Genomic DNA, 26,185 nt, shown 5'->3' with positions numbered 1-26,185 from the left:
TCTTATTTTTGGGATTTAAGTTATTAAATTACTCATTCCTCCCCCAAGTATAAATACACCCTACTCTTCTTTCAAACCAGAAGTTCCATAAATATGTGAATACTTTGAATAGTCTTATAGCAAGTCCTAACGCATGCAGTCACCCAACATATTTAAAGTGAAGCACAGGATGAGAAAGAAAATCTTTCCCTTCAGCCAAATCCCTAATTTCTGTCAAGAGCTAAGAAACAGGATGGTGAAGTTAATTAATTATAGAGCCAATTGGGGGTTTTGTACCCAGATATTTTCCTGATGTACGTCTTTGAATGTCTGCCCGCACTAAGCTCATGAATCAGTGTCATTTACAATATGCATTAAGATAATTGAACCTAGTAAGGAGGAAATGTATACAAGAGAGCTAATATTTCATACAGGAAAGCTCATTTTATCACTGCTAGAGTGCACATCAGACCACCTCACAGTTGGCAACTATGGAACAGAGCTTAACAGGAACTGGTTGTGTGTACATGCCATTCTGTTTATATTTATATATATATATACATACAGAGAGAGGGGGGGATAAAGGGAGGTTGATTTAATAAGACACGTACATACAAAAATATTTGAGTATACATACCACCACAAAAACTGCTAGCGGAACATACAATAGCCAGGATTCAAAAACCTGATTTAGGCATTTCCATGGGGATTTTAAAATTAAAAAATAAAAATATTTTTTAAAAATAAATTCAAACCTTGCTGAGCACATGGGACTATCTGCACAATTATCCAGAGTCTACACAAAAAGTTGTGTTGTTGTGTGCCCTCAAATAGTTTCTGTCCTATGGTGACCCTAAAACCTATCATGGGGTTATCTGGGGTTTTGGAAAATCAGGGGGAAAGTGCAAAGAGAAGTCTATAGTTGCTATTTTGTTGTTGATCAATCCATGGTGGCCTATGAATGAGATCCCTCCAAGACCACCTGTCCTCATCCTGTCTTCTCAGGTCCTGCAGGGTCAGGGCCATGGCCTCCTTGATTGAGTCTATCCATCTGGTATACAATCTTCCTCTCTTTCTACTGTTCTCTACCTTTCCTAACATTGTCTTTTCTAGGGTCATGTCTTCCCATGGTGTATGTCAGCCTCAATTTAGTTATCTTGGCTTTCAAGGAGGGCTCAGGCTTGCCCTAAGACCAATTTGTCTGCCTTTTTGGCTCTCTGTGGTTTCCTCAGCACTCTCCTCCAGCAGCACATTTCAAATAAGTTGATTTTCTATCAACTTTCTTTTCTACCCAGCTCTCACATCATTACATGGTGATGGGAAATACTATGGCTTGGATGATCCTAATTTTAGTGTTCAGTTTTATATTTTTAGGGGCCAGCATGGTGTAACGGTTTAAACATTGGATCACAACTCTGGAGACCATGGTTTTAAACTGGGTTTGGCAATGTAAATCAGCTAGGAGACTTTGGGCAAGTTACATTCTCTCAGCCTCAGAGAATGGCAATGGCAAACCCCTTCTGAAGAAACTTGCCAAGAAAACCCCATGATAGGTCCACCTTAGTTGGAAACAACTTGAAGGCACACAACAACAATTTATATCTTTGCACTTAAGGATCTTGTCTAGTTCCTTCATAGCTGCCTGCCCCATTCCCAGTCTTGTTCTAACTTCTTTACTGCAATCTAGACTCTGATCAGTGATTGATGCAAGATATAGGAAATCTTTAACCATTTCAGTGTCCTTGTCTATCTTGAATTTATGTAAATCCTCTGAGGTCCTTATTTTTGTTTTCCTAATATTCATCAATAAGCCTTCCTTTGCGCTTTCTTCTTTTGACTTTCCCCAGTAGTCATTCTAAGTCAGGGGTAGGCAACCCTTTTGAGCCGGGGGCCGGGTTGCTGTCCCTCAGACAACTGGGGGGCTGAAGCCAAAAAATAAATAATTAAATAATTTTTAAAAAAATTAAATAAATAAACAAACCGGGACAAATGTAGGACACAATTTTCAAATGGAGGGCACTTTTTAAATAAAAAATGAAGGACACGCGAAAACATTTGCTGATTTTTAAAAAAATGTTAAGATAAATGCATGTTTCTGAGGCTTCTATAGACAATTGTCCCACCATGCCCCTCGTGCGAGATGCCAAAGGCCCAGGCGGCAATCGGCGGCAGGACCAGGCTGGGGCCGGTCCCAAGGCCTTGCCGGGCCGCATCCAGCCCGCGGACCGCAGGTTTCCTACCCCTGTTCTAAGTCTTTGTTGTTTTCTACTAGTATTAATGTGTTATCTACATATCTTCATTTGTTGATATTCATTCCTCTCATCTTCACGCCTCCTTTCTCCAAGTCTAAATATTAAGAAAACAAAAATAATGACCACAGATGATTTACATGTTTAAAGGATGATGAAGGCGCTGAAATAGTTCAAGATTTTCTTATTTTGGATCAGTTATTAATCAGTGTGGAGACTGCAGTCAAGAAATAAGAAGATTAGGACCTGGAAGGGCAACTAGGACAGAACTAGATAAGATCCTGAAATGTAAAGATATATCACTGAATATTAAAGTTAAGATGGCCCATACCATCATATTTTCCATTTCACTGCATGACTGTAAGTGCAGAACCGTGAAGAAAGCTTATAAGAAAATCAATTCATTTGAAGCATGGTATTGGAAAAGAGTTTTGACGATACAGTGGACTGCTGAAAAGACAAATAAATGGGTTGTAAAGAAAAAAATATATATGCCTGAATTCTCCCTAGAACAGACTGGCATGCTTTGGCTATATCAAGAGAAGACATGACTCACTAGAAAAGACAGGAATGCATAGGAATGTGGAGGGCAGTAGGAAAAGAGGAAGACCACATTCCAGCTGGATAGATTTCATCTTGAGTCTGCAAAACCTGAGCAGGGTTGTTGAGGTCAGAGTAACTTGGAGGGTAACAAGGCTGCAATAAGTTGAAGTTGAAGTCAGCTAGGAATAGCACAAAGGTCCCTTTAATCCCCTCCCTGCCAAAAACGAATATTCACCAATCTGAGAAGTGGCGAAGTAGGTCACCTCTCCCACACAGTTAAGTAGCTTTTGTAGTTCTAAGTATCCCTAATTCAGTATGTCAAGTAGGGAAAGGGAGGAAGAGTTGGAAAGATTAACCTCACCCTCCATCTATCCTTCTTACCTCCCTCAAGCCACTATTGTAACACCACCAAAAAGGAGATGCAAGATAGCCATTTGGGGAGAGGGTTTAAGTAGCTGGACTATGTATGCAAAACAGAGGCCATAAAGTATGAGAATCCCCTCCAGAAGCTACTGGAAAATCTAGTCTCCTTAAGGACTATTTTTATAAATCTGTTTATCTTTGAAAACAAATATGACAGAATCCAAAATCATATGTATTCTCATAAGGAAATGTGAATTAAAAGTAGTGCCTAAGTATGCATTAAGATTACGTTCTCATGGAAGGAGAAGTGAACTCTTCTGACAAATGTCGAAGGGAGAGTGGTCTTGAAGGGTTTTCTTTTCTTTCTATCGCTATCTCTCTTTTGTAATTAGCTACTTATTCTTGAACTGCTTCAAATTATATATTGTAGAACAAGTAAGCCTTAAAAGCATTCTGGCATATTTCCAAAGATTTAACCTTTTCTTACTCATGCGATGTTTTAAAGCAAATTAGAAAGGAACAAAGTAGAAGGGTCCAATATAACCTGAAGCAACAGCATTTCAGACATAATGATGCATGTTTCTATCTCCAGTTAATGTAGTGATGCAATTTATGGGTCTCAAGGAATATATAAATGTATTAATTATAAAAACTCAAAGCAACACACTTTTAAAAAACCAAATAGTATTTACAAAAAACAACATGCTTCAACCATATTCAAAATTGAAATATTTTAATATAATGCAAATTATTCTTTAGAGAAGGGATGTGAATCCCTTCGTTATCTGAATTTGTAATCAAACATGAAAGAATAATGGCTCTAGCCTTTTACTTCATATCACACCAGATTTTTTTTCTATCATGTTGTGAGGTAAATCAATTTCTAGATTACATTTTTTTTATCCTTAAGCTTTCACTTTCCAGACAGTACTGACAAAACCCTGATATGTTAAAGCAGCAATTGTGGTGTTAGGCTAAATATTTTGATATGAAATGTGTCTCTCAGTTCTAAGGCTTTGAGGGAATCACCCTTCTATCTGTCTGTCTGTCTGTCTATCCATCTATCTGTCTATCTATCTATCTCCCTTCAACATCTTTCTACCAATACATGCATCCAGTTCAAATTTTTTGTACATCGAAAAAGGCAAAATGTACATTTTCCTATAAGTTAAAATTGCTTTTACAAACTGGTATCACTGCTCAAAAGCTAGCATAACTAGATGTTTCACAAAAGCCTTCCGTAGTGTCAAATATTAATATCTATACAATCATAAGTTGCGAACTTTTGCACAATGTCTATACAATAGTCATTCAATTAGTATTTTAAACTTGAAATTCAAATAGCTGCTTTAAGCATACCTAGCCATGAAGCTAGAAGAATATATAAATGTGTTTATTTGAAGAGCTGACCTACATGTCATACACAAGCTCCAGTTGAAACTTATCTTTATTTCAAGAGAAGCTTGTGATACAGTAAATGAAATTCTGTACCAGATACGAGATACCCGCATTATAGATATAATTTACATGTATTTTTATACTGTTATATTGTTATATGTATTGTTGTATTGTTGTGCTGTGCAATGACCTTTGGTCAAAAGCAATAAAAATTGATTTGATTTGAAATTACTATTCCAAAATAGAAGTGAGGCTATGTATTCCTTATTATGACACTGTCTTGTTAACCTCACTCTTGTCATTTATTTACTTGATATTTGAAATCTTTAAAACTGGAAATTAGCTTGTTTCCCCTCTTAGGGGAGGGCATGGACAACATTTAACATACCCAAGCATTTTGGATTTAAACAGAACTAGTAAATACCCTACAGGCACCAGATTTTGTCTTGAATGTAGAAGCTAAGCAGCATCAACCCTGGTTAGTACCTGGATGGGAGGCCACCAAGGAATACCAGCTCATCTAGGCTATATTTTAGAGGAAGGAATTGGCAAAACTACCTCTCAATATTCTTTGCCTAAGAAAACCCTATGAAATTTACAGGGTGGCCATAAGTCAACAGGCAACTTGAAGGCACAGACAGACACAGTATTAGTGCCTTAAAAGGCTAGCTATGATTGAAATGTGGCTGAAAAACAAAAAGGAGGCTGGGACTTTTAAAATACTTTACATTTCTTTGCATTGCTCATGTGGTGGTCTCAATATGGAAGAGTTTGATTTTGGAAAGATCTGAGGTGCATAGCTTTCTATATTAAAACTGTAATTTAAATTTTCCTGATATTATTTCAAAAATGGAAAACAAACTTCATATAATGTCATGAAGCTGTTGTTTATCTAAAATGTAAGGTCCCACACAAACTATTCTCTCAGACAAAGACATGCTATTTTGTACAAAAGTATAATATGTTAAAGTTTAGTCTAAATCTGGACTTCATACATCTGTAAATACAATGTAATTCTATTTTCTATATCTATTTTATAAACTTAAAAGCTGCCAAATTTCATTTTAAAATGTCAGTTTGAATGCTAGTCAACTACAGGAAATAACAAGAAAGAAGAACAATGGTATCCTTTCAGCTGTGCTGAACAAAGCTTTACAGAGCATCCAATTCCAAGGTTGCAAAGTTAAAGTCACTGATATATAACTGTCCATTAGAATAATGAAATAACCAATAATGGTTATTCCTTCATAATGAACCTTCAACTTAGGTAATTTGCACACATACTGTATCTAGTGTTATTGGGGCCAAAATTTTACAGTTGATTAAGTAATCTCCTTTTAACAGATTAATCAATTACATTGAAATATGCCACCATATTACCAAAATTATACCACGAGTGTACTTCTTGGAAACTGAAGTATAAAATAATTTACAAATTAATAAATGAAATCTATGAACCATTGTAAAAAAAGGGGGCTATTTAAATATTTCCTTTTTCTTTTATCAAAAAAAGCCTTGAAGATGCATGTGTACTTTTCATTTGCAAACCCACTGAATGAAATTATCCTTCCAATTAATCATCTAAAGTTGCCTTATTTGTTATGGATATTAATCATTCTGCCTTTAATCAAACTTAGTATAAGTAATGGCATTCCTTTAAGTCGCATATCTTAGGGACTACTGAGTCATCAAAATTCTCAATATAGAGGAACTATATTGTCAAAAATATGTCTGTGTGCCCTAGTATTTACACATTACTAATTCATGGGTTCTGAGTTTAATTCAAATGGTTATTCAGAGGCTGATTTCAGGGCTGGTGCTGAGCCAACATTAATTCTGAGCTATTTCAACATTCACACCAAGACTGCTTTATTTGGACCAATTCAGATCTTGGCTGTCATAAAAACCACTGTCAGGCAGTATCAGGCCATACATATGACAGGTCGCATGATGAATGCAGTACAAAGCTCAATATTCTTCTACCTGTATTTTCACTGGACCTTCTCTGAGCTCCTTTCCTCAGGGTAGTATGCATGAAGTGATCTGCTCAGGCAGAAAAACTACAGGAACAGTGAATTGAACCACTTCCCTGAAGTTGCTGCTTCACCTTCATCCTTCCCATTACTCTGAATGAATTAATTTATTACAGCACATGGCCAGCACCAAAATAAAGCAAAAATACAAAACATATAACATCAGATGTACTGCCGGAGCACAAATATATATATACATTCTACTCCAACGGAAATGTATGTCCTCTATACTGTATATCCAAGTAGGAGAGGATAATGCCCACAGTCCCATCCCTCATAGCAGGACAAAATTCATACAATTATTATAAGACATTGGTGTAGTCGAATATTATAAAATGTTGGCCCGGTCAACAGTCAGATACCACATCCTCATTCCTCAAAACCTTTTTAAAAATTTTTTTTAAAAATTTATAAAACATTGGCATAGTTACTGTATACAGTTATCAACAAACAACTTTTTCCAATTTCATTATATAAAATGCTATAAAGATAAAATATATAAAGGTAATAAGATGATGGCCAAACTCTAAAGCATTATTACTTCATCTGTATTAAAAAGTTTTTATGGCAGACAATTGCAGCTGCAAAGAACTTGGCAACGTTTATAGTTACCAGTTCTTTGTGGTCTGAAAGGAGATAGCGAACATAAAATTGCTCTTTTCTGCTGGGTAGGTGTTGTAAAAGAGGGAATATTACTCTTATATCCTGGAATACCGTGTCCAGTTCTGGCCACCACAATTCAAAAAGGATGTTGACAAGCTGTAGAATGTGCAGAGGAGGGCAACCAAAGTGTTAAAGGGTCTTGCAGCATGCCCTATGAGAAGCAACTTAGGGAGCTGGGCATGTTTAGCCCGGAGAAGAGTAGGTTAAGAAGTGATATGATAGCCCTGTTTAAATATCTGAAGGGATATCATGAGGATGGAGCAAGCTTATTTTCTGCTATTCCAGAGAACAGGACACAGAGCAATGAATACAAAATACAGAAAGAGAGATTCCATCTCAATATTAGAAAGAACTTGCTGACAGTAAGAGCTATTCAACAGTGGAACAAACTCCCTCAGAGTGTAGTGGAGTCTCCTTCTTTGGAGGTTTTTAAAAAGAGGCTGGATGGACATCTGTTGGGGATGCTTCGATTGTGTTTTCTTGCAGGAGGGTTGGACTTGATGGCTCTTTAGGTCTCTTCCAACTCTATGATTCTATGATCCCCTTTCTTTCCCATTCTGTGCATCATCTCTTGCCACTGCCACACCTCACTCTCTTGTTCTCTACACTGCAGAACTGTATCTTCCTCTTTCATCCTTGCTTTCACACTACTATCCCATGCACCCAGCCTCACCTCATGTCTACCTTCTCGCATCCTTCCATTACAATTCTCACATTCTCTTTCCTCCATCTATGAATATGCTGTGTTAATTTTTCTCTCTGCTGCCAGATGTCTGAAAATTATGCAGTTCTCAAGAGGTTTCATGTGGGAAGAAAGTCTCTGTTAGCAGCAGAGGAAAATCTCTTGGCCCAGCCCCACAGGACACCAAGGGGAGGCAGCCAAGGATGAGGTAGGCTATAGCTTTCTAGGACTTTCAGCTGCCTTCCCTTACCAGCCCCGTAAGACACTGGAAGAGCTAGGAAAAGCAACCAAACCTCAAAAAGGTGCAAGGCTCCCACCATGGCTGCCTCATATGACATTGGGAGGATGGGGAGCAGAGAACCTAGAATCTGGAGGCTGTAGCTTCCACAATGCTTTTCTGACTCTTCCACATCCATTCACTGTGTGGCAATCGGGAAGATAGGGGAAGGAAAGGGGGGCTTAAGGAGGTTTCTTCTTGTTGAGGCTTCAAACACTAGAAAATCCCCTGATTTGTTTTTAATTTCTTCACACATTCAAATATTATCTCCATTCTTACCTCTTTCCCTTCCATTGCCCCACCTTGCACCTTGACCATGCCTCCCCCTCTGGTGAAGCAAGAAGGTAATATGAGGTGCACATAAGGTGGCAATAATGATGATGTGGCTTTTTCCTGCTACACAGGCAGTAACAGAACCTTAGTTGCCTCTCATAAAATTGAAACTAGGGGAAAATGCATAGTATTGCTATGTCAAGTCATGAAAAAAAAAAACCTGCTGTTTTCCCATGAATTGACATAGTCATAGCATCTTAAATACCCATAACTGTATGCGTGTTGGTCCTTAAATATCCATATCTGTATGTATTCTGCCTTGCTTTGTTGACTCTCCCGCCCCCTGAATTCTAATAGCTCCAATGCTTTCTGTGCAATCTTTCAAGGAGCTCTTCAAAACAAACCTCATCTAGACATCCTTCCAAGTGAGTCTTTCCTCCAAAATTATAACATTGGCCCACAGAAATGGGAACTGGCATTGGAGAAGATGATTCAAATCTACAGTTGTAAATCTGTGAAAAATGTCAAAGCTATAATACTTTACACATTGGCTTACTACAATGAAAGGTACAGCAGGCTTTTTTTAATGAAAGCTTGGAATCTGGCCCAATTGACATTCCAAAAAGGTTCAAGATGTCAAGGATAGAATATGAATAAAGTCAAGTCACCTTAGATCTACCCCAAGGTGATACTAAAGCGATTTTGGTATGCACAGGGGACATATGATGTCAAATCTATGGAGCTCCTTTTTAATTTGCCCCTTCTGCTCTGGCACTTAGCTGGGCCTTGAAGATCTTCTTTACATGGCTATGTTTGATTGATAACCATCTCCATGTCTCCAGCTCTACAAAGCAATTTGTAAATGTATCCTACTGGATGCTGGAATATTTTATAATTCTGAATTGTTGATATTGGTTTTATATTTTATCATGCGAATGGCCTTTGGCTTAAGCATTAATAAAGATTGATTGATTATTGTCATGGTTTTTCAAAGTGTACCTTGCCTCCCCCTGCCATAGCAGTACATGGCACTGTGAAGGCAAAGTGAAAAAGTGTCCTCAAAATATATAAATAAGAGCATATTTCTATTACACATATAGAATTTTTCATTATTAATGTGGACTAATAGAATGTGAATAAAACCAGAGAGCTGAATGGGGAGATAATGTTCTTCCACATCAGCACAGACATCAATATTAAAAAGTGTGGATGCTATAATTTTTTTTAAAAAAAGTAACAACACGTTTTTTTCATCTACCTTTAGTATGACTATATATAGAGCCAAAACGTTCTACCCTGCTGATTTGTAAGCTGCCATAAATTCTTATCGTAGGAAAATTAAAACAGGTATTTACATTCTTTAATAGCTGAGTTTAAAATAAGGAAAATATGTTCGATTAAACATATGCTTCTAATACCATCAATTTCTAAGCTGAATTCAGAGATTAAAAACAGAAGAAAGCAAAGTATTCCACAACTAACAATGACATGACAGATTGCTGATTCCGACATTAAAACTTGTGTCTGCACTATGTATCTCAGTTGTCCTTTGGGGAATATTCAGAACAACAGCAAGACTTATTCTAACATCAAAACCTATCTACACTTTGTACCTCAATTGTTTTGAGATATATTCAGCAGCTACAGTTTAGGACTCAAATACATCCACTGACAGAACTATCTAGATGAATTCCCTGTGAATACGACTAGAAAACACCCTGCTACAATACCAGATACTAGCATGTTGTATACACAATTTGTACAAAAGCCAGATCACACCTACTACTCTCCTTGGAGAGAGTTGTGGTACACCACATGTCCCATGGAGGAAAGGTTTTTAATGTCTGAACTGGCACAGAGATTCTAGGATCACGACTGCAGCAAAAGTTATGATGTAACAAAGCGGTTAAACGAAAAAATATAAGTGAAAATGATATTTTAGCAATAGCCTCCTTAATCAAGATTACAGATTATTTTATGCATGTTATAAAAATGAAATACATGTATATCCCACCTTTTGGTTTTGCAACTTCCACAGCTGCTTCCAGTAATAAAATGTAAAATAAAACCACAGGAGTCAATAACATTTGTCAGCACTACTACAGTTAGTCCCGTATCGTGCTGAAAGACCTGATATATATACACAGGTTTTTACTTGATTCCAAAAATACCTAAAATATTTGCTGCTCAGAGAGCCTCCTTATGGTGAATCTCCTGCAAAAGGGGTACCACAGCTGAGAAGGCACTTATTCCAGTCAAACTCACCTAATATTAAACGCAAGTCAAGCAGGCATGTGCATGTGGCATCATTTTCAGATGTACAACTTTAGAAGTTAAAATCTTAAATATCTATATAACATTAATAGTTAGAATATTAAACGTAAAAACATTAAAAGGTAAAACCAGCATTATGAATTGTGCTTGGAAACAGTCAGTTACTGAAGAAATGTCAAGATATGCTCTATTCATTGCTACCAGTCAAATTTATCAGCTGTATACTGAACAGAGGTTTCTGAGATGTCCCCAGACACAATGTACTGTAGTAGTGTGGTCTGGAAATTATGAGATAATAGTGGTTAACAATGATCAAGACATTATATCTATCTAGAAAGAATCACAGATGTTTTATAACCCTTAGTTCAGTGATGGCGAACCTATGGCACACATGCCAGAGGTGGCACTCAGAGCCCTCTCTGTGGGCACACGTGCCATCACCCCAACACAAAGTTTGCCAGAGTTTGTTACTAGAAAGCCAGAGGGACATGGCACTTTGCAATAAGTAAGTGGGTTTTGGGTTGCAGTTTGGGCACTTGGCCTCTAAAAGGTTCACCATCACTGCCTTAGTTGGTGATACATGTTTCTTTCCTCCATCCCTGTGATTTTTATTGAGTAAAAAAACAAAGAAAAAAGAAAAAAAACACAAATAACAAGTACAGACTACAAACTACCAACAACAAGTTAACAGCCTGGCTGCAATATTTAATTCTCACTTATTTGTACATATATCATACCATATAATAACAGCAGGTTAACCATAAAAATACAGTCCATTTCAGAAAACAACATATGCCTATGTTCTGAGATTTTCAAGAGGCATGCCAACCCCATGTTTCACCAACTTATGGAGGTACAATTGATAGGAATGTGGAACAGGCTCTTACTGGTCACAAAGCCAAACTAAAACCATCTAACACTGTGTAGCAGCTTTAGTGATTTTTATGTTATCTTAAACTTACTTCCTTTTAGGGTCTGAAAAGGGTACTGTAATAAGCTGGTATATATGTGAAGCAGGACAACTGTAATGCCCCCCCCCCTTTGTTTATATTCCTCAGAGGTACTGCCACTGTTACTCAGACTTGCATCTCAATTATGAAGGTAAGCACATTTGCACATTTACAGAGAAGGAAAGATTCCTTTCTAGAACTTCCTTCAAACACCTTAACAAATTAGGCTGGCATGCTTAAGCCAAACCATCCAGTGCATGAGTGAAACCAATTCTGGAGTTTGGCAGAGAAATAAATGCCTTTAAATGTCAGGTAGAATCCTAGAATCCTAGAGTTGAAAAGACCACAAGGGCCATTCAGTCCAAGTCCCTGCCATGCAGGAGTACACAATCAAAATACTCCCAACAGATGACCACCCAGCCTCTGTTTAAAATCCTCCAAAGAAGGAAACCCCATAACTTTCCATGGCAGCATGTTCTACTTTTGAACAGCACTTGCCATCAGAAAGATCTTTCTAATGTTTATGAGGAATCTATTTTCCTATAGCTGAATTCATTGCTCTGAGTCCTCATCTCTGGAGCAGCAGAAAATAAACTTGCTCCATCCTCAATATAACATTTCTTCAAATACTGAAACATGGCTATCATGTCACACCTTAACCTTTTCTTCTCCAGGCTAAACATACCCTGCTCCCTAAGCTACTCCACATAGGACATGGTTTCCAAACCTTTCACCATTTTGGTTGCCCTCCCCTGAACATGCCCCAGCTTGTCTATATCCTTCTTGAATTGTAGTGCCCAGAACTGGAAACAATATTGCAAGTGAGGTCTGATCAAAGCAATATAGAGTGGTACTATTACATCCCTCAGTTCTAGACTGTACATCAAGTCAGGTATCACCCATTCTATAGCTATTCATTTCATTTTTAGTATCCAAGTGTAGCATTCTATATTTTTCCCTCTTGAAATTCATTTAAAGTTTTGGCCCAGCTTTCTAATCTGTTAGGGTCATTTGAATTCTGATCTTGTCCTTTAGGGTATTAGTAAGCCCTCCTAATTTCTGGCTTGAACAGACAGGCCAAAATAAATCTGCTTTGGGTCACTTTGGAGGTATGCTGTTTAAATGCTGCATGAGTCCTATGAGTCTGGAAGCCATGCCAAAGCAACACTCCTGTCCTAAGGACTAGAGCACAGCTTTGGCGCAGCTTCTGGCCGCTTAAGATGCCTGTGTCATTTAAACAGCATACCTCCAAAGTGACCCGAAGCAGCTTTATTTTAGCCTGTCTGTTTGGGCCCTTAGTGTCATCTGCAAATTTGATAAACATGCCCTTTATTCCATCATCCAAGTCACTGATGAAGATCTTGAACACCACTGAGCCACGGACAGAACAACTAGTCACATCTCTCCAGGATGAGGAGGAGACATTCAGTATCCTTTGGGTTCGGTTGGTCAACCAGTTACAAATCCACCTAACAAATTATAAATCCACCAATTACAAATTCACCTAACAGTCACACTGTCTAACCCACAGTATTAGTATAACACATACTAATATTACAAATCCACCTAACAGTCACATTGTCTAACCCACATTTTACCAGGCTTCTGGCAAGGATATCACAATACACTTTGTGAAAGGACTTCCTGAAATCAAGATATGCTACACTCACAGCATTCCCTTCATCTGTCAAGCTTGTGACTCTATGAAGAAAAGACACAGGATTAGTCTGTCATGACTTTTTTTGAGAAATTCAAGCTGTCTATTACTGTACTAATCATGGTATTCCTTTCTAAATGCATACCGATTGTATGTTTAATTATTGGCTCTAGATTCTCTCTTGGTATTGATGTCAGACTGACTCGGCGATAATTATTTGGGTCATCTCTCCCCTCCCTTTTTTTTAGATGGGGCAATATTTGCTCTCCTCCAGTTTGCTGGGACTTCTCCTGTTCTCCGGGAATTCTCAAAGAAGTGGTTCAAAGTGGTTCTGAAATTACTTCTGCCAGTTCTTTTAATTCTCTTAGATGTAATTCATCTGTCCTTGGAGAATTGATTTAGAGTAACCAGATATACCTGTACTACCTCTTTACCTATTCTGTGCTGCAGTTCCCCTACTGCATCATCTGCTCCATTTCCCAGAGGTTGACCTGTTCTCCTTTTCAAAGAAGACTGAAGCAAAGAAGGTGTTGAATAGTTATGACTTTTCTCTGTTCCCTGTTAGCATTTTACCAGTTTCTCCACACAGAGACTCTACCATTTCCTTTTTCTTCGTTTTGCTATGGATATAACAAAAAAGCCCTTTTTATTCTTTTAAACTTCTCTAGCAAGCCTGAGCTTGTTCTGTGTTTTAGCTTTTCTGACTTTAACCCTACACAAGTTGGCTATTTGTTTGAATTCTTCTTTATTAATTTTTACCTTTTTTCATTTCTTGTACATGCCTCTTTTAAGCCTTAGCTCTGTTGAAAGTTCTTTAGACATTCATCCAGGCTTCTTTAGACACGTCCCATTTCCCTCCCTCATTGGAACTTTGCCTTCAGTATCTCACTTTTAAGAAAGTCCCTTCCCTCATCAACCCCCTCCTATACTAGTAGTCCTGACAGAATCATCACCAGATCAGCTTTCTTAAAGTCTACACTGCATATCTGACTATGCTTGACTTCCCCTTTCCACTGTATAACAAACTCCAGCAGAACATGGTCATTCCCACTTAAGGATCCTGCCAATTCCACTCCACTGAGTAGACCTTTACTGTTGGTTAGGATCAAATCTAAAATAGCTGATCCCCTAGTTGACTCTTCTACCTTCTCGATAATGGAACTGTCTGCAAGGCAAGTGAGGAATTTGTTAGAACTTACATTTTTGGCAGACTTGAACCTCCAACAAATATCAGGACAGTTTAACCCCCCCCCCTTTACTACTACAGTTTTCCTTTCTTAACATGTGGTCATCAGTTCCAGGAAGGTTTTATCCAAGTCCTCAGTTTATCTTGGAGGCCTGTAGTAGACCACACCACCTCTATCTCCCTGTTGTTTTTATCCAGATGCTCTCAACTTGGCTTTCAGGATTTAAGTCATGCATCTGTTCACAGCTGTATGCATCCTTAATATATAATGGTACTCCACCTCCCTTTCTATTTGGTCTATTTCTCTGAAATAGGTTATACACCTCTGTTACTCTGAAACATATTTTTATTTTCTTGATAAGTATGGATTTATTTCTTTAAAAAAACAAAGATGTGATTAATCATTGATAAAGGAGGCTTGGGAGTGTCTCTAAAATGAAAAAGGGGACATAATCTATGACTCAGAAAATAAAACTATATGGGAAAGTTTTATTAAATGTGGTAATAAGTTAGCAAAAGTACACTCCTATACTTAATTTAGCACCATTTCAGAGTTGCCAAGAGCATACATTGTCCTTCCAGACATTGTGTCATCAACCCTGTATTTCCACATCTAATGTAATAACATTATTAAATCATTTATTGCAAATATTGATCAGTTTTCATAATTCACAGTAAAGAACAGGGAATTTTATTATCTTCACATTCACTTCTGCATCGTGCACCAGTCAAGGACACTAGTCAAATTTACAATGTTAAACAGCCTTATCCTCAGTTGCTACATTTGCAGTATTCGTTGACATATTTCTGCATGCAGGGTTGGCCTCAGGAACTGGAATAACTAGGGACCTGTCAAGCCCATTCCCCAGTAGCTGCCCCATTGTCAGCCCCTTGACCCTGATCTTCTTCCTCAGTGTCTTTGCCTATTGAGTTTGTCTTCTGAAATATGCAAAAAGTGACAAGAAGAAAGAAAAACGCCTTGCCCTATCCTAGGGAGCGCTACAGACTGAACCCAGAGGGAAGGGACAGCAGTTAGAGTAGTGAGAAGGTGAGACAGAGCTTGGAATAACAGCCTGGGACTGTCTCCGTTTAAGACAAACAGTAGGACATGAGCTACAACTTTGGACTTCAAAGATCCACTGCTCACCACTGCCTCTGACAGTTGTCGAAAGAAGTAATTTTCCAGTCTCAGAGGCAGTATAAGCATCATGTCCAAGGCAATGAAAAACCTGACGCCACCACTGCACCACTTCTGTATGTCTTTAAAAAACATTAAAATACAACTGATAGGAACTTCACTCCCCATACATGTGTTTAAAAGATTTTTTTTTCTCTCAGTTAATGAAATACTTTTTTTTCTTACCAGGTTTGGTCTTCTGCTTCATGAGATGCCTGTGATTGGTAAACATTCCTGGAGAGTCTTGTGAGGCTGGTCTTTCTTCAAGGTCAGACTCTGGTATGGTAGAACAGCCACCTAAGTTGAAATAAAAATATTTGTAAAGAAAATAATTTAAAAAGCATATTCATCAAACCAATGCTATTACAAAATGCATACTGTAATAAGAACGAACTGCTCTTTAACTATTGGAAAAATGTTGTATAAGCAAGCTCAAACATTTTGCTGTTCTTAGCACTTAAACTTGAGGATGCATGCAAAGACCCAGGCTCCCTCTGTTCACAAGCAGCTGATCTCAATTTGGGAGCTGCATCCTAGCATCATCTACAACTTTAAGATTATGAAGCACAATTATGATTTATTATTTATTTATGGTATTTATATCCCGCCCTTCAGTCCTAAAGGCTCTCAGAGCGGCTTACAGTTATTATTATTTTTAATTAGACGGTTCCCTGCCCTCAGGCTTAGAATCTAAAAAGGCACGACACAAAAGGAAAAGGGAATGGTGGTGGGGAAAGGGATCAGGTCCAGCAGTTCTTCCCTCCCTCTGAGGCCTGGACCAAGGCAGATGGATTGGAGGGAGGGCTCTTTTTCTTAGTCCAGGCCAGACCCAATGGAGCTGGACCTGCATCTCTCCCTGAGTGTGCTGTCCTCCTCTAGAATCCACTATTGATGTCTCGAGCCAACCATAGTCTGCAAGAGCAATTGTGCTATCCATTTGGGCAAAGAGCAACATAGGAAGAGGCATACAACTGATGTAGCGCATCTGTGTTGGAGATATACCACTTCAGACTATAGGCTAGAGCAGTGATGGTGAATGTTTTAGAGACTGAGTGCCCAAACTGCAACCCAAAAGCCACTATTTATCTCAAAGTTCCATGTCCCTCTGGCCTTCTAGTAACAAACTCTGGATAATTGCGTGCTGGGGCGATGACATGTGGGCCCACAGAAAAGGCTCTGAGTGCCACCTCTGGCACTCGTGCCATAGGTTCGCCACCACTGGGCTAGAGCTATAAAGACTCTACCCCTCCAGAAGACTCCTACAATTTAAAAGTATTATGTCAGCAAAAGCAGGAATTGTAATCCTTTCCCCTGATTTTCTTCTACATGTAGGATTTTAAAGCTATGTAGAGCATTTATTTAAACACCAACCTGAAGTCTGAAGTGGTACAATTTGGAAATGTCTACTACCTCTGTGTGAACTAAGCAAGGGGGAGGGCTGGATACTGCACTGTAGTTTTATCACAAAAGAGCCTTTCCTCATTATCATAAGAGGTCATGAGTTCATATGTTGAGATTGCTTTTCCTTAGCACTTATACAGCTAAATCTGGTATAAATTTAAAACAGTTCTTTTAATTGAGGCTGGAAGCAAAAGAAAAAAAAAGCTTTATAATTTCAGGAGAAATTCCATATGTGCACCAAACATTTCCTTTTAAAACACAGAAAGGAAAGCTATAATAAACTATGGCTTTCAAGCATGGAATTGGACGTACAGAGTTGAATACAAATGGACAGTTTTAGCTCAAAGAAAGGGAAAGATGAATACATGGAGTGGGAAAATTCCATGTACAAAACATATTTCAGTCCCCCAAAAAATAAAGAAAAGGAAAAAAATGCCTATATACAAACATGTTTCAGCCATTCTATTTGCTATGTGTGTATGTATGTGCCTTCAAGTTGCCTGTCGACTTATGGCAACTCCATCAATTTCATGTATTTTTCCTCTTGGGCAAGAAATATTCAGAGGAGGTTTTGCCAGTTCCTTTCTCTGAAATATAGCCCAGTGTCCCATCCAAGTACTAACCAGGGCTGATCCTGCTTAGCTTCCAAGATCAGACAGAATCTGGTGCCTTTAGGGTATTTATGCCCATTGCTAAAACAAAGCAGGGTATTATGGGTTGTTAAGCCTACAGGGTTGTTAAACTGAGCTGACAATTACATGAACACAATGCATTCCTACATGATATACTGTCAACAGTCATCTTGACTCACACCCCTCCTTTCTTGTGTGAAAGGAAGTTATTTAAAGAAAAATGTGAAAACTATTCCTCCAAGCTTTTTATGTATGGAACTCTTGTTTCTCAGATAAAACCCAAGATAAAAACATTATTAATATAATAAACCATGATAGAGTCATAGAAATAGCACCCTTGAAATTATCTTTCCTAACAGTGAAATTATGAGGAAAATGTCACGTAGCCCATTAGCACATATAAAGTTTCTGTGTACACATAAAAATTCTGAAAGCTTGTTTTGAACATTCAAATCCCAAAGGTTATATAGCCATGAAAATTAATACCTTCTATACCAAAGTTTTTCATTAGGCATGAGCACCTCTTTTACATCCAAGGTAACTTTATCACTGCCAAAAATGTCACTTTGCCCTAAGGCACCTCATGCAATTGACTGGAAGAAAGCAAGAGATCCTGATTTTGGTTTTGATGGCAAAGGCATATAAGGATCTACTTGTCAAATGATTGTGTCAAAATGTGGCACTAATAAAAGGAAATGCAATTTCCCCCTCTCATCGTGTTTCTTTCCTTTTTCAGATATGCAATTACTTTATTTCCTTGTTTGAAAAATGGAAAGGTGTTAGTAAGCATCACTAAGAATTTGAAAAGAATAGTAAAACACAGAACTTAGAAATGTTAATTTTTTGAAACACAACGACTAAACTCCCCACTTTCTGCCCAGCTAGCATGTGCCATGCTGGCTGAGGGATTCTTGGAGTTGCAATTCATCAAGCCCTGAAAATACTACAATAATTTTTTATCATATAATTTAAGATTTTTTGCTAGCAGTTTGCTCCTCTGTAAAGAAGAACCACATTTTAAAGTGTGCTTTGTACTTCTTTTTCTATTTTTATCAAATGGGATCATTCTAGCAAACCATCAAAAATCAACTTAAATTGTGAATTTAATTATGATTTAAAATTTCAGATTTCTCCTCCAAATGGTTGGGGGGAGGCATGTTTTAATATGGTACCAAGAAAAATATAGGGTTGCTGACGATCTCCGTCAGCGCTCTAAAGTCAAAGGGCCATCACAGGGCTCAGCTGGGTGCTTTGGCATGGCAAGACGTTAAGGAACAATTAGAATGAACTATGTATGCAGCATTGCTTTGCTTTGCTCAGGGCTAGGAACACAAACTGAGTCTTGCTTTCTGTCCATTACTGAACCTATGAGATATGTTATAGGTTCAGCTATCAGTTTTCAAGAACAGCTATCACAAGATAGATCAGCGCTTGTCCTTTCTTTCCTGTACAAGTTTTACACTGCTATCTAATTATTCGGAATTTAGAAGTCTACTATTGAGGAAGGTTTCCTACCCAAAGGACTGCAAAACAAAACAAAAATTATTTGCATCTGCTGATAACAACTGAAACAACTCATAGAGAATAAGGGTAAGATAAGTGAGGGAAGGGGGAAATTGGCACACAAATCCAGCACTTTGGAAAAGATTCAAGTTGAAAAGTTCTCCAGATGTAAGACTGTAAACACTGATTCATAAAATGAATTTCCCCATTAATTGTTGGCAAGGAAGGACACCATCGAGAATATGTTATTGTATTATGACCCATTCTTTTCTCCTTTTCTGTGTAGCTAAATTCTTGTTTGACACTATAGATCTTTTATCAGTTGTGATAAATAGAACCAGCAAGCTGTGGTCAGCAAAACTGTTTGATAGCTTATAACATTATTAAAGTAACAGCCAAGTAATTGTGAACTTTATTCATTGAAGGAAACAGGACCTCTCTTGTTTATTTTCACTCACTGTATTTAACACCACATTATGTGCTTACCTTGGGAAAAGACCCATATTGAAGATGAACTATATAATATATAGATTAACTATATAATAAGAGAAAGAGAGACAACTTACTGCAGGTTTAAAACACAATGGTTATAGCTTACCTTTTAACACAGAGACATAGTCAAAGAGGAATACAGAATGAAGGTATCAGTAGCCAAAAGGAAGAAGAAGAAACAATGGATGACAGACAAAACACATGAAGCAGTTCAAGAAAGAAGAGAAGCAAAAGGAAAGGGAGAGAGAAACTTAATCAGAAAATTGAATGCTGCTTTTCAACAATCAGTGGATAAGGAGAAAGAAAACTACCAAAACAATCAATGCAGAGAAAAAGAATCCATAATAATAAAAAGGGAAGAATAAGACACCTCTTCCAAAACATCCAAGAAATCAAAGAAAATTTTAAACCAATGGTTTACAATCAGAAGAGAAACATAATACTCAACCATGATTAAATGAAAGAAAATGATGGAAACAATACACAGGAGAGAGATATAAAAATGTGAAAAGATGAATGACACATGGGAAGAAGAAAGTTATGAAAATTGAATTCCAAACTTGGGGAAGCGAAGTGATAGCTGCTCTCAAAGCAAAACAGATGACATACCAGCAGAACTTAATTTTAACTAAAATTTGTCAACAAATATGGAATACAGTCAGCCCTCCATATCCATGGCGTTTTCACATGGATTCAAGCATCTATGGCTTGAAAATGTTTTTTTAAAAGATATAAATCACACAAAACAAAACTTGATTTTGGCATTTTATGTAAGAGACATGATTTCACTATGCCAATGTATTTAATGGGACTTAGGCATCCATTTTGGTAATCACAGGGGGGTCTTGGAACTAAACCCCAGTGGATATCAAGTGCGCACTGTACAAGAGACCAGAAGTGATCATTATACATCCACAAAAAACAAGACACAAAAAATTGCAATAATTACAGAACCATCACACTAATTTCCTATGAAAGCAAAGTCATGCTTCAAATTATGCAGCAAAGACTCCTACCACATTTGGAGCAAGAAATCCCTGAGGTGCAAGTTGGATTCAGGAATCCAGAAGATCCAGGAAATTCAAGAAGAAAATGTGCATGTGCTTTATTGACAGAGCAAAGCTTTCGACTGCATCAGGAAAAGCCATGGCTTGCATTTAGAGGAATGGAAGTGCCACAACATTTGATTGTCCTGATGTATAACCTGTACTCAGGACAAGAGGCTGTCTATACTCAGAACAAGAGGCTGCCATCAGAACAGAATATGGAGAAACAGAATAGTTCCCAATCAGTACAGAGGTCAGGCAAGGCTGCATACTATCACCCTATTTGTTCAATTTATATGCAGAAAAAAGAGCAGGTTTGGACTCAGAGACAAGAGGAGTGAAGATAGGAGGAGGAAACCTTAACAGCCTAAGATGCAGACAACACAATACTACTATAAAGTCTTGGAGCAATTACTGAATAAGGTCAAGGAGGAATATGCCAAGGCAGGATTAATGCTGGACATAAAAACAAAACAAAAATAATAAACATGGATTGCTCTGGGACCATGGTGACCGGACGCTGCAGTCTTGAAGCCAGCTGCTGCTGCACTCCCAAAGGGGCCACTGCCAGATGTGGCTTTTTGCTGCTCCTTTTCAGGCCAGCTTTGTGCCGCCTTAGGTAGTTTTAGAGCAACTTCTGGGAGCTTTTGGGCTGTGCATCATTTGAATGCCACACTCCCAAAGTGCCTGGAAGGTGTTTTATTTGGCCTATGTGTTTTGGGCCTTGGTTAAAATATTGATCAGAACGGAGATTGAAGTCAAGAACTCTGAAGAAGACTAGGATTGGGAAGGGCTGCTAGGAAAGAATTGGACAAGATCATAAAATGTAAAGACAGAACTCTGAACGCTAAAGTGGGGATCATCCAAGCTACTATATTCCACATCACCATGTTTGGATGTGAGAGTTGGATAGTAAAAAACAACAACAACAAAAAACATAGGAAGAAAAGCAACTTATTTGAGATGTGGTGCTGGATACGAAAACAGAGAATACCATAGGCAGCCATGAGGTCAAAAAAATGGGTTCTAGAAAAGCTCAAGCCTGAACTCTCTCTGGAAGACAAAATGACTAAACTGAGGCTGTCATATTTTGAGCACATCATGAGAAAAAAATGAATCATTAGAAAAGATAATGAAAGACTCAGTCAGGGAGGTCACAGGCATGAGCATGCAGGCTCACAGCAAAGAAGTTGGGAATAGGGGATCTCAGAGATATCACATCCACCATAAATTGAGATTAACTTGAGGGAAGCCAACAACAACAGCAGCAGCAACAACAACAGGCAACAGACACTGTGAGAATATAGTCTCTCCTCAGCTGCAGAAGCACTTTGGATAAATAACTGGTTCAAGAACAGCTTCCTATTTGTAAGACAATAAATAGAATGGGTTGAAGTACTGTACAAATCATTTTTGGGAAATTCAAACACATATGTTCTATTGTCCCAATAGCACAACAACCCTGCGAACAATAATGTGAAATGTTACTGTTCATTTTGTGAAGCATAACTGGGGTTAAACTCCATCTATGGATAGTCATATGAAAGGTAAAGGTAAAGGTTTTCCCTTGGCAAGATTGTCTAACCATGTCCAACTACAGGGAGCAGTGCTCATCTCCATTACTAAGCCAAAGAGTCAGTGATCATGTGGCCAGCGTTACTGCACAGAACGCTGTTGCCTTCCCACTGAAGTGGTACCTATTTATCTAATTGCACTTTTAAAATAATAATAATAATAATAATAATAATAATAATGAAATTTATTTTTATCCTGCCCCTCTGTGTAACACAACCTAGCTTTCAAACTACTAGGTTGGCAGAAGTGGAGACTAGTGGCAGAAACTCACTCCGTCAAGCAGCAACTCACGACTTCCCGACCTGCCATTCTTGCAATTCTCAGAATCAGTATCTTAACCACTGAGCCACTGCATCCTATGGCTATACATTTCTTTACATTTTCTACACACACACACACACACACACACACACACACTTCTATGGGTATACATTTTCTATACATTTCTATGGCTATACATTTTCTGAATAAGGCTGATAATGATTTATAAGGTGGCATGGTCCATATTTTAGCCTACTGTTCTTCTCAAATAAAGATACAGTACCTGAGATCTAGTTCTAATAACATTCTTGATGCTTCCCCTTCTTCATTTTTCTTCTCCATATACAAAGTAGATGCCAGCTTTTAACTCTTCAATAGTTAAAAGCAAGAAAATACTTGGATACTCAAATCCAGTCTATACTAAATGCCAATATATATAATTAGTAAAAGACCAAATTCATACCCTGTTCAGCCACTGTTGATGGACTGGAATTTGTGGATATATTCCTATTCAACTGTTTCTCTTTCCACTCTTCCTTTGTAGTTTCTTTGTTCAAAGGCAGTTGTCTTCAGGGTAAGGATGGAATGCAAAGCAAGACTGAAGTGTTCTGTAACTGGCTTTTATGTATCCCATTTCCTAAAGTCTGATTTATGTTTTAATTTCCTGGCACACTACACATATTATAACAGTAGTTAACACCCCAGCCTCATGAGGGCACTCTTGACCAATTTATCACATCTCCAGTCTGGTTTTCAGCCAGCATCATGCTACATTCCTCAACTCCCTCTATCATTCATATGGTCATCCACCAATCCTGGCCTTAAGCAACATGCTTCCTCCTACGTTTGTCCCTCCATGGCCATTGTTAAAAATGAATTTGATATCTCACCATCATACCCGCACATTTTGCATTTCTGTGGCTATTCATACAGTCTGATTTGAAACATCTATTCCTAGGCAGTAATTCACTCCATGCATTTGAGTAAGTAGACTAAATCTACAAAAGCTTATGCTACCAACTTCTTTCTTCTAAAAGTGCTACAAGATCCTTTTGCATATTGATATTCCAGATTAACATGGCTATGTCTTTGAATTCTATCTGCCATAATATACATATCCACACACTGTGAATATAATATACTATACAGTTTCACCTGCTGTGGTGTCACATACCGATACCAAGTCACCACACTTGGTCTTTTATCTTGTAGGAAGAAAGTGAAGACTATAGAAATGGTTTTAATCCAGTCTATCAGCTTCTTTGGGTACTTCCAGAATTCATATGAATTTGTTCTTTGGTGTGTGTGTGTGTGTGTTTTGTTCTAGAATGCACATTTAACTAAACTTCATAGTAAAGCTTAGATTGATATCCCAAATGTTTCTATACAAGGTTGGGACCTTTAGATAAACATGGGTATTTTTGTTCAGGACAAAATACTCATAAGGTTTCTGGCTTTGGTCAATTCTGCATGGAAATTGTTGTGAAACAAATTTTAAGGACTGCAGGTGCTACCAGTCAAATACAGTCAGACCTACCAAAAATGCAGGACCTCAAGTCCCATTTTCCCTAATGGCAGCATCACCCATGTGCCCCCCAGTACAGCTGTGTATATGTGTTGCCATTAGGAACAATGGGGGCTTGCCATCTGTGGATGCTAAAATCTGTGGATGGCAAGTATACATATAGGGTGGCTACTCTGTATTTCTTTCATTCAAAGCATAAATGAAACCACCAAGATTGGCCAAGTAAATATCTTAGTTACAGATGCATTAAAAAGAAAGACAACACAAGTATAGCACAGATCCAGAATTTACTCCTTTTATTGGGAGTGCATTCTAAATACGTTCCTATATACCACTTACAAAATGTAGCTTCTGATGAAAAGAAGGGAAGGGACATTTGCCAGTTTCACCCTCCCCTTTTAACATCTTGTGCACCCCAAAAACTTTTCCTGGAGGGTTTGGGAAACCTTCAGAACATGTAGGTGGAGGCTGAAGGAGAGAAAAAACCAGTGACTGCCCAACTCTCCCCTTAAGTAGTGAAATCCCTCTCCTAGAGCAAAAACTCTTTGTAGATGAAAGGAGACCTTCTTTTACCAAAAGGCTAAATGCAAAATACAGAATTTGAAACAAGAATCCAATGCATATAAAGGCAATGTCTCTGAAGCATTCAAAGATAAACTGGATCTCTCACCAATAATATTTCTAACTATGACCATAAAACAGTGAAATACTATTGGACACAAATTCATGGAAGGTTATGCCATTCAAATAAACGCTGGTCATAAAAATGCCAGTAAATATTGCTGAATTTCCTGGAATAGACTAACATAACCACCCCGTTACAAAGCAAAAAACAAGGTCCTCATCTTATAAGGACGCTATAGAATGGAGGGAAATGACAGCATGAACTGAAATCTGCAAATCACCTGAAAAGATTAGCGTTCTTCTTGTTACAGATGTGTGCCCATCACTGAAATATTACCTCAAAAAAGGGTAAGAGCAGAATGCTTTCTGCTTAAATGGAAGCTTTTTAGAAATCAAGTTAACACAAAGTTCACTACCTTGACGTGCTGGTTTTAGAGAGTACGATATTTCACCATTCTTGTTATCGGAGGTTAAATGCTCTTGCATATGCTCATCGCTGGGGGGGGGGGCACAAATACTGCTGTTAATGATGCAAATATGTGTGCTATGTTTCAAAAAAGCATCTCTCTTCCATTACGCTGATCCAACTATAGAAATATTCAAGAACATCTCCCTCCCAAATATATTATTTATTATCAGGTATATGACATCCTGCCTGCAAAGTAAATTGAAATGTTTATGGCCAGTATTCTCTACACAGGACTTTTTAATGTGTTATAAAGACAAAAATGTGGAAAAAAAATAGGCCCTTGTAAATTTAATATTAGCTTTATTTAATTTAGAGGTGGGTGATGTTTTTATTCATTTTTAAAGCTTTTCCAACAGACTTTACCTCCTTTAATTTCCGCTAAAGCAAGGGTGAGAATTTATTTGCTACTGTGCTTCTTTATTATTAAATAAATGACAAGATTCAACATGTTAAAGAAAACACACTATGTAACAGTATATGAATAAGCACAAGGTTGTACTATTAAGGAAGGACATACCATTTGCAGCTCAGAGAAAAATGTGTCTTTGGTCTTATGACTTTAAATTTCTCATATTTTAATGCAATTTTTACAAGTCAGTTTGTCATTGGCGAAAGAATTGGAAAGGATTTTTATAGATGTTGCACAAATAAATGGATGGCAAATGTATTATCCTGAAGCAATATCCAGGAAGGCCATGGCCACAATGTTTTAATTATTGAATACAAAATAAAATGAAGTTTACTGTCACAATTATATCTAATCTTGGTATCAAGAGGAGCAGTTATACCAAACCCTTAGACCTTAATTGGTAAAAGCACTGAATCAGAATAGCTTTTCCAACCAATTATACAACTTCTGAATTTTCTGGAAACAAAGGTTTTTGATGAATAAAATTACCAAAGAACAGAGCAACTGATTAACAGATTTGACCTTGCGCTGGTAGTTTTGGAGT

General features: G+C 37.8%; 1 protein-coding gene across 2 annotated transcripts in view; it reads right to left on the bottom strand.

Annotated features, from left to right (window-relative positions):
* BBS9 (Bardet-Biedl syndrome 9) overlaps window positions 1-26,185 on the bottom strand; it is a 264,949-nt gene that overhangs the window by 90,472 nt on the left and 148,292 nt on the right. For both annotated transcript variants that reach the window (XM_042474263.1, XM_042474264.1), the window contains one exon: window positions 15,891-16,001. In XM_042474263.1, the coding sequence (XP_042330197.1) occupies window positions 15,891-16,001 (111 nt within the window). The remainder of the gene's footprint in view (window positions 1-15,890; window positions 16,002-26,185) is intronic.

The sequence above is a fragment of the Sceloporus undulatus genome, chromosome 6 (assembly GCF_019175285.1).
Source record: "Sceloporus undulatus isolate JIND9_A2432 ecotype Alabama chromosome 6, SceUnd_v1.1, whole genome shotgun sequence".
NCBI classification, from domain to species: Eukaryota; Metazoa; Chordata; class Lepidosauria; order Squamata; family Phrynosomatidae; genus Sceloporus; species Sceloporus undulatus.
Note: the sequence above shows the minus strand (reverse complement) of the source record. Positions and strands in the feature narration are given on the sequence as shown.